The 12,148-nt window shown below is 38.9% G+C and overlaps 1 protein-coding gene across 1 annotated transcript; it reads left to right on the plus strand.

The window, feature by feature from the left end:
• Positions 1 to 914: 914 nt before the first annotated feature.
• MYLIP (myosin regulatory light chain interacting protein) lies at positions 915 to 11,689 on the plus strand. The gene is made up of 7 exons (XM_087707418.1): positions 915 to 1,092; positions 2,205 to 2,395; positions 6,488 to 6,673; positions 7,196 to 7,393; positions 7,871 to 8,035; positions 8,353 to 8,776; positions 10,466 to 11,689. Exons 1-7 carry the CDS (start codon positions 1,006 to 1,008, stop codon positions 10,553 to 10,555), a joined length of 1,341 nt encoding a protein of 446 aa, XP_087563544.1. The 5' UTR covers positions 915 to 1,005; the 3' UTR covers positions 10,556 to 11,689.
• The last annotated feature ends 459 nt before the right edge of the window (positions 11,690 to 12,148 follow it).

The following is a 12,148-nucleotide window of genomic DNA, read 5'->3' on the forward strand; positions in this document are numbered from 1 at the left end:
TGAGGACCCAAATTGTTGGGGTCAAGAGGCTGGCTCTGTAAATCATTTTGAGAGGGCTGTAAATCAGTGTGGTATATAAGTGCTATTAATGCTGCAGTCTTCCTTTTTAGATTCTTCCTGCTGAAGCATACAAGTTACTCTGAGTTACCACACTGAAGTGTCTCTGGCTGGTTTCTGAATCTTGTGGAAATACTGGCCCATCAAGATGCTCTGCAAAGCAATATTAGTAAGCAAGAAAACCTTGCAAATGGAAAATTAGTTCAGTCTGACCAAAAACCACCATGAAAATGATTGTTTTTTAGTAATCTTGATCAGAATTTATGGATTAAAATATTTTTAAGATGGAAAAGCTTCTAAAGCTTTCAGCATACAGAAACATTGCAGTAGAGCTTTTGGTCAGAGTAAATGTCTTATTTTTGCAGATGGGCAATTTCAACATATGCTTTCTGCTTTTTGTCAAACTGTATGCCAGCCTGTTTCCTCTTTATTTTCTGGTGAATATGTATTTGAGCTTTCGTCTTCTGTGAAATTTCCCCTCATTGCTTGGGGGGGGAAAGTGCACTGCATATGATCGCCCAGGAACTCTTCCACATCACTTTTAATTTTCCCTGCTTTAGATATTTCCATTTGACATTTGTTCCTATTCCCTCTCCCGCCACCTATTCTGGCCCCGCACATACAAGTACCATTTGGAACCAGACGTCTCTGTCGCAACAGCCGAGACACTATCTCTTGAGTGAAAACAAACCGCCTTCCAGGTCCAGGCTCTCTCGCGGCAAGCGCCGCTTTTCAGCGCGTTCATTGGCTGGGCTTCGCTTGGGGGCGGAGACTGAAGGGGGGAGGGAGGGGAGACCGAGACGATAAAGGAGCGCTTTCGCCGGCGAGCCTCAGAGCCCCGAAAGGACTTTTTTTTTAAAGGGTTGCGGGGGAAGGACGTTAGCGGGGACCGACACGGCAAACAGGGACTCTTTAGGGGGGGGCGCGTCTTGGCGACGAGAGGCGGCCATGCTGTGCTATGTGACCAGGCCGGATGCGGTGGTGATGGAAGTAGAGGTGGAGGCCAAAGCCAACGGCGAAGACTGCCTGAACCAGGTGAAAAGCCGCGCTTTCCTTCGCCACCCCCTCCCCTTTACACCTGAGAGGGCGTTGGGGGCTCGCGGAGGGGCGCGTGGCCTCCCCCTCCTCCTCCCTCCCTCCCACCCACCCCCGCTCCTTCCCGATGCCACGCGCTCCCACTCCCGCGCGCCCCGTGGCTCACGCGCTGGCGCGAGGCGGGACCCTCAACCGACGCCTCGATGCAGTGGCTGCGGGTGAAGCCAGAAGGAAGGGGGACGTGCCTGTCTTTCCCCCCCCCCCCAATCCGCCTCCCCGGCGTTGACACCGGGCTGAGGCTCTTCATCTCCCACGCTTTTGCTTGGGAGCCGCTCCGCTGAGATGCCGGCTGGCTGGCTTGCTCGCTCGTTATCCCCCCCCCCCTTACGGGGAAAATCCCCTCTTAAGCCCCGTTTTAACCGCACTGGCCACGTGGCGTTTGCGGAGACGGTGGCGCCCCCCCTGAATTGGGGGCTGCTCGAGAACATCCCGCCGGGCTTCGTGGACCTGTTGTGGGGGATGCGCGGAGGGAAAGGAAGCGGGAGCGTCTGTTAAGCCAACATGAGATATGTCTGTCCTCAATCATCCTGTCCCAGAGGTGCCTTTTCCAAAAAGACTTTCTCGGTTATTTTGTCTGGGAAAGGAAAGGTAGACCCGAAGAAGCTTCTTGGGGGAGAAGTGAAACGTTTTCAAAAGTAAAGCCCCAATTGCCTTTTTTTTTTGGGGGGGGGAAGCACCTTTTTGGAAGGCTCCTAATTTTGAGCCATTGGTTTCCATGTATAGTTGAAACTCCTGGTTTGATGCTCCAGCTGCTGCAATTGGTGCTTTTGCTATCCACGAGGTTAAAAGTTCATATTTTAAGTTATTCTCTAGGGAGACTGTTATATTTTGGGATTTTTATGACGGCAATTTTGTGGACCCCCCTTGAAAGCTTTAGATAGGAAGGTCACTAGCTTCCATAAGAGAACTCCGAGCTGACTAGCTCTTCCGAAAATATTCTCTCTCTCTTGGGAAAGTGTTTAGGTAACCTTGTTAAGTAAATGGGTACCTTATAGCATCTTTCGCTAGTGCTCATTACAGTAGTGTTTATGATGTTTAACTTGTAATCATAGGTTTGCAGGCGACTGGGGATTATAGAAGTTGATTACTTCGGACTCCAGTTTACAGGAAGCAAGGGAGAGAACTTGTGGCTGAATTTGAGAAATAGAATATCCCAACAGATGGATGGCTTGCCTCCTCACAGATTGAAACTACGGGTCAAGTTCTTTGTGGAGCCACATCTGATCTTGCAGGAGCAGACAAGGTAAAAAAGAAATAAACCTTCACTGAAAATGGTTTCTGTTATTTATTTTTGCAGTCTGTGGCTCCATAGAGTAACTGATTTGAACTTTCAGCAATACTTAAGGTGTCTTAGTTTCTCAGTGGATCTTAGCTTTATGGTATGCTTTTTATTGCGCACACTGTACTGGGAAGAAGTACACATTCAAGGCAATGCTCTAGTCTACTTATTGAAAATATTGGTGTTAGTGTTCCTATATGGATTTGGCAATGGTTCATTTAGTTATGGCATTCTAGAAGTAAAAGGAATTTAAAGTAGTGGCTCCAGTGCCCGATAGTAACCTCTTCGCAGTATTATTGTAGGTCATTTTAAAATGTTCAAGACAGGAAACTTCCCCCGTGTTCCAGTTTACAGGACTCCTCCCTTAGTCTGTGTCATATTACAGTAATACTCAAATGACTGTTTCAAGCTATAAAGAGAAAACAGATGTTTTTTTCTTAAAAATATATAACTATAAACTGGATTTACAAGTACTCACAAAAAATTGTCATTGACTTTTAACAATTATTTGGAAGACTATTATTTTATTTGTGGTTTGTGAACTACAACATGTCTGAACTTAAACGTGCAGAGTACGTTCTTTATTTATCCAGTAGTTTTTGTAAACATTTTACAAAAATTTTGGAAAGTTTTCTGCATGTATGATGGAAGACTATTCTTTACATAAATCCTTTACTTATAGTTTGAGGGTTCATTGAGGCTATCAATCACCTTCTCTGTGCAGAATCAAAATTATAGCTGACAGATTGGCTATAATTACCACATCCCTGAAGAGCCCAGACCTTCTGTTGTTCTACCTTTATATGGTAGAATACTTGCCGAATCGTTTGCTTATGACCTTGTAATAGTGCATCACTGTGTAGTGCAACCCAAATTATTGCTTAAAATATAATTACAGTATTGTGCTAAAACTTTGTTTTAGCAAACAAAGATGGTTTAATGACCATCTATAATTATTTTTTGGTCTTGAATACCACATCTTGAACTTCTGGTTTATTTGTTGATTTCCTGTGAGAGTGGCTTTCCTATTGCAAAAGTATGGTTTTACGCCTGTCAAATTCTGTGATCTTTGGCATTTTGGCTGGAATGATGTGATTGAAAGTTGGTCTTATTAACAAGCTTCCAATGAAATACACTCATACACCATATGTCTGTAGTGTGTTTAATGTCGAAGCATGTCTTGCACAAATTGGGTATATATAATAGAGATTTTTGCACAGCAGCCATTTTGGCATGGAATTGAGGAACACATACAAGTGGTAGCAATGACAGTACTTTGTGTTCCATTCCATTTAGGTTTTCAGTAGCCATGTGTGTGCTGTTGCTCAAGTGTAAGGAGAGGTCACTATATAATTGCTACTTTAGTCTATGAAAGCTGTTTTTTCTGCCTTTTCCTGTTTTTTGGATACCGCATACAAATTTCCTGTATTTTCTGGCTGTGTTCTGATAAGGAGACTGAGACATAATTATACACGTGTCATTATATCATTGCTACAGCAACAAATCTAATGGTGGCCTAAGACTTTCACAGTGTTATACATTTTTGTGGAGTAGCTGCAAAGCATGATTTATACCAACCTGAGATTCTGTCATGTCAATAAATCAGCTGCGTTTTTTTAGGCCCACTTCAACAGGTTATGAATGCTAGAGTATTTCTAAAGAATGAGATTCCAAGTTTGTATATTTTCCCCCAATTGTTAGCATTTTTGCTTCGCCTATCTAATGATTGAAGAAAATAGATTTGAGGCAGCACGAAATGGAATAAACTATTGACACAGAAAATATGCTAAATATAAATAGGCTATTTCTTTCACTGCTCTAATGTGGGTATCCGTGTTTGGTAAGAAAACCCAAACAAGTTAGGTTCCAAAAGGAATTATAGTCTGAAAGCTGACTCCCAAACACTGCTGGGCGTGACTCATTTTGCAACTGTAAAAGTCTCTGGCTTGAAGGAAGACAGTCTGGTGCTCAGAAAAGCGACAACAAGGTAACTATAGGTCATTGACTGAAAGTAACCCTTGTTAATAGCTGCTAGGCTGTTCCGTCAAATCAGCGGCTGCTTCCCTGGAAGAAAGAGGAGATGCTTAAGAAATTCAGTCCCTGATTGGTCGGCCGCAGTTGCCTCCGACAGAAGTTCTGCTTTTGTAGTTAAACTGTCTTGAAGAACTTACACAGTTTGCTGTAACTTTTTTTTGGGGGGGGGGGGGTGATTTAATTTCTAAAAATTAAAAAAACGGATAAAGGTTTTGAAAAAAGATACCTCAAACTGATTTCCTATTTAGTGAAGAGCTTTAGTTTGACCTGCTATAATACAATACAATAGCAGAGTTGGAAGGGACCTTGGAGGTCTTCTAGTCCAACCCCCTGCTAGCAGGAAACCCTATACTGTTCCAGACAAATGGCTATCCAGCATCTTAAAGACTTCCAGTGTTGGGGCATTCACAACTTCTGGAGGCAAGCTGTTCCACTGATTAATTGTTCTGTCAGGAAATTTCTCCTCATTTCTAAGTTGCTTCTCCTTGATTAGTTTCCACCCATTGCTTCTTCTACCCTCAGGTGCCTTGGAGAATAGTTTGACTCCCTCTTCTTTGTGGCAACCCCTGAGATATTGGAACACTACGATCATGTCTCCCCTAGCTTAATTTATCTGACTTGAAATGAGCCATATTAGATGTGCTACTTTGTTCAAATGGATGTCTGCAGTTAAAATCATAGTTTCATCAGACATTTGAACTAATGAACTATTTGTAATTTGTAGTCCAAACATCAAACTACTGCACTAGATAGTGTTTGTTTATCTAAGTGCTGTAGAATCTATTGCTTTTTTTCTGAGATAAGTGCTGAATATTGTTAACTGCACGCAGCAGAGTTGAACATCCGAAGTTAACCTTTCCCCTGATTAATCAGCAGTGAAAATTGGAGCTTGTAAAACCTTTGCCTTTGCTCTGGTATGCTTGTTGGCACTGTACTATAAACCAGCCATATCTGTTTTCATATCTGGTTCAATTCTTTCTTTGGACTGAGATAAAATGCAGCTACTCCCAAATATTAAGAGTGGAAGAAAATTAAATGATGCCTTATTAAAGATGTTGCTATAGATTGCATTAGATTGGCAGTCAGCAGGTGGCACTCGGCAGGAGTTTCATATTAAATGCTGGGCATATTCAAAAAGGTAAAAGTGATGAGTCCAGATTCGGGTCTCAAAAATCCTCAATTTTAATAGGCGCAAATAAATTGTTCTGAGATATCGCTCAGTGTATATTTGGAGTTATATTCCTAAAATATGATATTCTCAGCCTAAGATGTTCACATTATGGGATATTGGAATTTTTCTATGTATAGTTGAATATGTTTGTATCATGTCACATTCTTTTCTAAGATACTCTCTGAGTTTTTGTATAGAATATGGCATATACCATATAGCAGTTTCTTGGCTAATAGTTTTAGGGAGGTATGTTTGGTGTTTTACCAAAAATATTTTAAGAGATTAAAATCTCAGATTTCTACTGTTTCCCCGAAAACAAGACCTCCCGAGGCAATAAGCCCAATTGGGCTTTTGAGCACATCTGCTAAAATAAGCCCCCCCCCCCAAAAAAATATTGTAACACAGCAGCAGCCATGAGGTGAGCACGCTTGCCGCCTCCAGCACCTCAAAAATAATAATACCTCATTTTTGGAGAGGCCAAGTGCTTTTTTTTGGGGGGGGGGGTGTCTCAAAAGAAAATAAGACCATGCCTTATTTTTGGGAAAACACAGTAATATTAATCTTGAATATTAGCTGCTCTTGTGTGTAATGATGGAACTATTTGGCTGGAACTAAATTTGAATATATTACTGGTTTTTAGTCTTCCAATTTTATTCTAAATGCAGTTATTTTACTCACACCTTTTTAAAAAAAAATTCTGATCAGTTTACTCTGGGGTATCTTGTAGTTCCATTTTTATTCACAATGTATCTTTTCAGTTATTTGCGTGAATATTTCTTCTAGTACTTGAGCAAGTCTTAAATGTTGGTAAGTTTCATTTCTGCATTACAAAAATGAATTTCTTGTTTTAGGCACATGTTTTTCCTGCACATAGAGGAGGACCTTCTGTCTGGTAATCTACAGTGTTCTTCTGAACGTGCTGTTGAATTAAGTGCTTTGCTTGCCCAGTTGAAGTTTGGTGATTATAATCAGAATACTGCCAAATACCACTATGAAGAGTTCTGTATGAAAGAACTTACCTCTTCTACTTTGGACAGGTAACTTTTGTTGTTAAACTTCTAATACAACACGAGTATATGAGAATAATTACTGTAAGTTTCACTTCTTTTTTTGCTTTAATGTGCATCTGAGCTCATTAGATGCAAGGGTTTTAATTTGTGAAAGTTGCTTTCTGTGAGAAAATACCCTTTCTTTCCTCTGACCCTTGAGCTGATTAGAATAATCAAAGTAATTAACTTTTGTCTTGAATCTAATAAGGGTTTAAATAAAAAGTTATGCTGTTGATTTAGTAAATTTAATTTTTTCAAAATAACTGATAATATATTCAGTAAAATTATAACATCCTCAATGTTCTTTATACATTTAAATTAAAAGAGTGATGGATTGTATAAAATCTGTTTTAAGAGTTCCCACAATAAAATTTAGGATTTTATGAATGTTATAAAATAAAATAAAAATTTTATGAATAAAATCTAGGATTTTATAGTGGCAAATCAATATATTTAAATTATAAAATAAAACAAGATTATGATTAACCTATTTCATATTTTTATCCACAGCATTATTGCAAAGCATAAGGATCTTGAAGGTCTCAGCCAAGTTTCAGCTGAATATCAAGTTTTACAGATTGTGTCAACGCTAGAGAACTATGGAGTAGAATGGCATTCGGTTAGAGACAGCGAAGGGCAAAAACTTTTTATTGGAATTGGCCCTGAAGGCATTTCCAGATGTACAGATGACTTCAGTCCCATCAACAGGTGATTACCAGAAAGTCCTGCCTGAAAAACTTTTATCAAAAGCTTGTAAATAGCCAAAGGATTCTGAAGCATGCAGCTGTTTAACTCAGTCTCTAGCATAATGGTATTGAACATTTCTTACTGTGTATTGTTTCATTCAGATATACTTTTGGGGATGGGAAAGATTCTAACTGCAAATAACTAAAGATATTCTTTACTGCAGAAAATTCGGGGATTCTTTTTATATCTCAGATCTGCTACCAAAGTATTATAGAAGTAGACATTTTGGGAAAGATTTTCATAGCTATTAAAGCTAGTTTCATTTCTTTCAAAAAATGGTCAATTCATCTTTACTGTCAATGATAGTAGTCATGGAGATATACATTTCGTCGTTAATTTTACATTGTCAGTCTACTTGGTCTATTTTTGTTTTGATAACAGTATTTTAGGGCTTAATATTATGGTGTCATTCTTTGCATTTTCCCCCCATTGCTTTAGGATTGCATATTCAGGTGTTCAGATGGCTACACAGTCTGGGAAGAATGTATACTTAACTGTCACTAAAGAATCAGGAAACAGCATCGTTCATCTTTTCAAGATGATCAGCACCAGAGCAGCTAGTGGACTATACAGAGCAATAACAGAAACACATGCATTTTACAGGTTTGTATTTCTGAGGAGAAATATATGTATTTATACACATATAAATGCACACATACACAGAGTTGTAGGTCACGTTCAACTACAGGGTTCTTGATTCTATTATATAAATGGTTTGTCGTACAACTGTTTCAGTATGTTGCAAACAAATAGATAATAAATTCATTTGAAATCACTAACATTGAAATCTGTGTTTATATCACACATGGCTCTCCCCCCTCCCCCCCCCCCGGCCACATTCTTATTTCACTAGTTTTGGGATATAAAGGGGAAAAAGGTTGTTTGATTCATGTTTCTTTTATATCTTCTTTTCCTGCTAGGTGTGATACTGTTACTAGCGCTGTCATGATGCAATATAGCCGAGACCTGAAGGGCCACTTGGCTTCCTTGTTCCTGACAGAAAATATTAATCTTGGGAAAAAGTATGTATTTGACATTAAGCGGACATCTAAGGAAGCTTATGATCACGCAAGACGAGCTCTTTACAATGCTGGCATTGTGGATCTAGTTTCAAGTAATGACCAAAGCCCCCCCAGTTCTCCTCTTAAATCGTCAGAAAACAGTATGAACTGTAACAACAATTGTGAGGCTCTCAACTGTCAGCAAATGAAAGCTCTTCAGGAAAAACTACGGAAGTTTAAGGAGTCTCTGCTATGCATGGCATGCTGTGAAGAAGAAATAAATTCAACATTTTGTCCATGTGGCCACACTGTGTGCTGTGAGACATGCGCCATACAGCTACAAGTAGGTATAAAATTAGTTGCCACAGTAAAGTATTACGTTTTGATTTAAGTTCAAAAAATACTGGAAATTCTTTAATTTACAAACATACAATAACTTTGAATGCAGGATTTAAACATCAGTTCAATGGCTAAGTATAGCCATGTAATCAAGACACTATGGAAGGAAGAGAGGGATAAGCCTTATTTACCAATGCACTACTGGCCCTGTTGATTAACGTACGACATACAAATATAAAAAGTGGAGCTTTAAATTGAAATTTGTAAATGTTGCATTCAAGTGAAATATTTTCTTAGGATTTTTTTGTTCCCTAGACCAGTGTTTCTCAACCTTGTCAACTTGAAGATGTCTGGACTTCAACTCCCAGAATTCCTCAGCCAGCGAATGCTGGCTGAGGAATTCTGGGAGTTGAAGTCCAGACATCTTCAAGTTGACAAGGTTGAGAAACACTGCCCTAGACAGCTGCACCCAAATATGGGTAAATATGTAAAATGTTCTAAGTTGATATATGTTCCAGTTCTAGAATCTCTGTCCTCATATTTTACCAGAACAGGTCAGTGCAGATGTTCCATGTGTCCATATATTTCAGGAAGTCAATTCACTGGAATCAGAAATGTTTAATTGAGCTCCAGAAATATATGAATCATTAAGTGAACACTCAGAATATTTTTTCCAGATATGTCAACATTTTGGAGCTGCATCAGTCCATAATTAGATTATGTCCTCTAAAATAATTCCTTAAAATAGAAACATAGAGGTGTTTAATCAGTAACTTAAATAAATGGTTCAGGCAGAGGTGCCAAGTAGTGAAAGGTTATCTGCAAGGCTGTAGCAACTTCAGGTGAGCAAGAGAAAGAGGGATATCCGCTGCTTCTCAACTATTGCAGCAGTTGACCTAATGGCTTTATCTGGTCAATCATTATGACGGGTCCCCAACCCTCGTGCTGCGGCCCATTGCTGGGCCAAGACCTGTTCAAAATTGGGTTACGTGAGCGATGGACAAGTGTGCATGTGCAAAACTTCACTCACGAGCAGGGTGCTCAGGCGCAAAGCTCCATTCATGTGAATGGAGCTTCACAGGTGAGCTCCCTCTACTCATGCGAGTGGAGCTTTGTGCTCAAGCACAGGTGTCCTCTGCTCACACGTGAAGCTCCATTTGTGTGAGTGGAGGACGCGTGCATGCCGCTCACACAAATAGAGCTGTGTACTTAAGTGCATGCTCCCCCCCTCCCTTTCTCTCTCTCACACACACAGTGCCGGGTTGGGCTGCCAAGCTAGTAAGGTTGGGGACCACTGCACTATGAAGAATTCCTCTCTAACTTGGGGAGAGAAGGAATAGGAAGCTAGAAAAAGTAGCAGAAGATAGTGGCATTCTGGTACCATTTCTTTACTACAAAAATCCAGGCTCCCACTAGATGACAGAAGGTATACAAACGAATCTTAACTCTATGTTGCCATTTAGATGTTGTGTTCCCCACACAGTTTTAATTATTTCTGTACTCCTGTTTTTAGATTTTGGAAAGGAGTCATTGGAAGAAAGCATTTGCTGTGTAATAGGGTGTGGTGTGTGTGTGCAAATAAAATCCATTAATGAAAAAAACTTCAATAGTGTATTAGCATCTGTTTATTAGGACTAATTAAACTTACTCTGGACAGTCAGTTGGTAACATTACTCTTGTGTTTTCCTTCTAGATGTGTCCAGTCTGCAGATCTGAAATAGAACACGTGCAGCATGTATATTTGCCTACCCACACCAGCTTGCTTAATTTGACTCTAATATGACCTCTGTGTTAGTTTCTTAACTAACCCATACTTCCAAAGTACTGCACTAAAGTTCCAACTCTACCGATAAAAAAGAACTATCACTTCTGCATCTGCCAGCAATTACTGGAAGGACCATGATAAAACTGGGAAAGGCAGAATATGAACAAGCTCTTATTAGAATAAATTTTAGAGGACATACTGTGAATGACTTGTAGACAAACTTGTGTTATTTGAAACAATATTATTAATAAATTAACAATATTCTCAGAGAAATGATGAAAATTTTGTCTGCAGTATCCAGCAGTAACTCAGTTTTATGCATTTTATTAAAATTGTTTTAAAAATTACGTTAGCATGACCATTCCCGTTTATCTTTTAGGAAGACTAGTTTTTAATGTGTACATCTATTGTAGTATAATTTTGTTTCTGCTTTTTTACTGAAGTAAGAAACCTATTTTTAAATCTGTGCACTTAAGAAATTAAGATTGCAAAGCTTTAAGCAAATAGCTGGGTTTATTCAGCAGATCTTGCAATCAGATTACTTGCAAAGTTTATTATCAATTTTTGAGTCAATCAGCAGCCAGTTGGATACCTAAGAAAATGTGGATAAAACACTTAAAATGTAACTTTGATTTTCTAAAGATTTGTTGTCCTTAGAAAATTCAGCTGTTTCTGTTCATATGCCTTATGTTTGAAGAAATGTTCCTCGAATTCTATAATCTTAGTGTTTCCTTAAAATGCAGTTGTGTTAAATTTCTTAAAACCATCTGCTACAATCCCTATTTTCCTTAAGCATTTTGGATTTTGGTCAACTAGTGAATGCCACAGAATACTAAAAGCTAGATGATCATGTGCAATACTAGCTGAAATAAAAGCTAGAAAAGTCACTTTACTGCGGCTTTCTAAATATACTTTTCATATTGCCTTAATGTAGCAGTAATATGTGTATGCATTTGTTTCTTTGCACAGACATTTTGTCAAATATCAAAACTCTACTTTTTTATAGCACATTAGCATATAAATCTTGTTCCCAAAAAGATATTTATTTTTTCACTTTGTAAAAATGTTTTGTTTCCACATGAAGTCAGAGCTCTTCTATGATAGAAAACTTCTCTTTTTTATATATTCAGTTAATAAAGGACTTTTAAAATAGCTTTGGCAATCTTCTCTACATCTCACTTGTGTATTAATCTTAACTATTCAATTCATCACAAAACATTTGCGACCATAGACATAATGTTCTCTTGCCTATAATTGTTTTGGCTGCAGTATGGTGGACTTCACCTGTAAGGCTGTTATAAAGAAGCTTTTTTGGTTACATAATGTTCAGGTCCTTCACATAAATTCCAAGGGATAATTCTCACACCTTAGGACCCAGGTAGCTGATCAGTTATTGAATCAGTTCGCAGAGACGGAATAGAAATGTAATGGCTTCATTGGGAAAGGAGGCATAGTTATATCAGCATAGCACCCTCCTAAAGCTATAAATGAGGGAATTTCAGTCTACTGTAAATGTGAATTGCCAAAAGCCATCTTTTTGAGTGGAAAAGATGGAATAGAAGCTAACATGAAATTTAAAAAATCAGAAGCCTGCCTCTATTACAAGCTAGC

This window comes from Thamnophis sirtalis, unplaced genomic scaffold, assembly GCF_051295495.1.
Source record: "Thamnophis sirtalis isolate CommonGarterSnake01/CBP01778 unplaced genomic scaffold, rThaSir2_p1.2 scaffold_2, whole genome shotgun sequence".
NCBI lineage: Eukaryota > Metazoa > Chordata > Lepidosauria > Squamata > Natricidae > Thamnophis > Thamnophis sirtalis.

Bases quoted from the DNA above. Each gene is read 5' to 3' on its own strand.
- MYLIP (XM_087707418.1), top strand. From the start codon at position 1,006: ATGCTGTGCTATGTGACCAGGCCGGATGCGGTGGTGATGGAAGTAGAG. The intron at 1,093-2,204 runs GTGAAAAGCCGC...TTGTAATCATAG, and splicing joins GCGAAGACTGCCTGAACCAG to GTTTGCAGGCGACTGGGGAT. The intron at 6,674-7,195 runs GTAACTTTTGTT...TTTTATCCACAG, and splicing joins ACCTCTTCTACTTTGGACAG to CATTATTGCAAAGCATAAGG.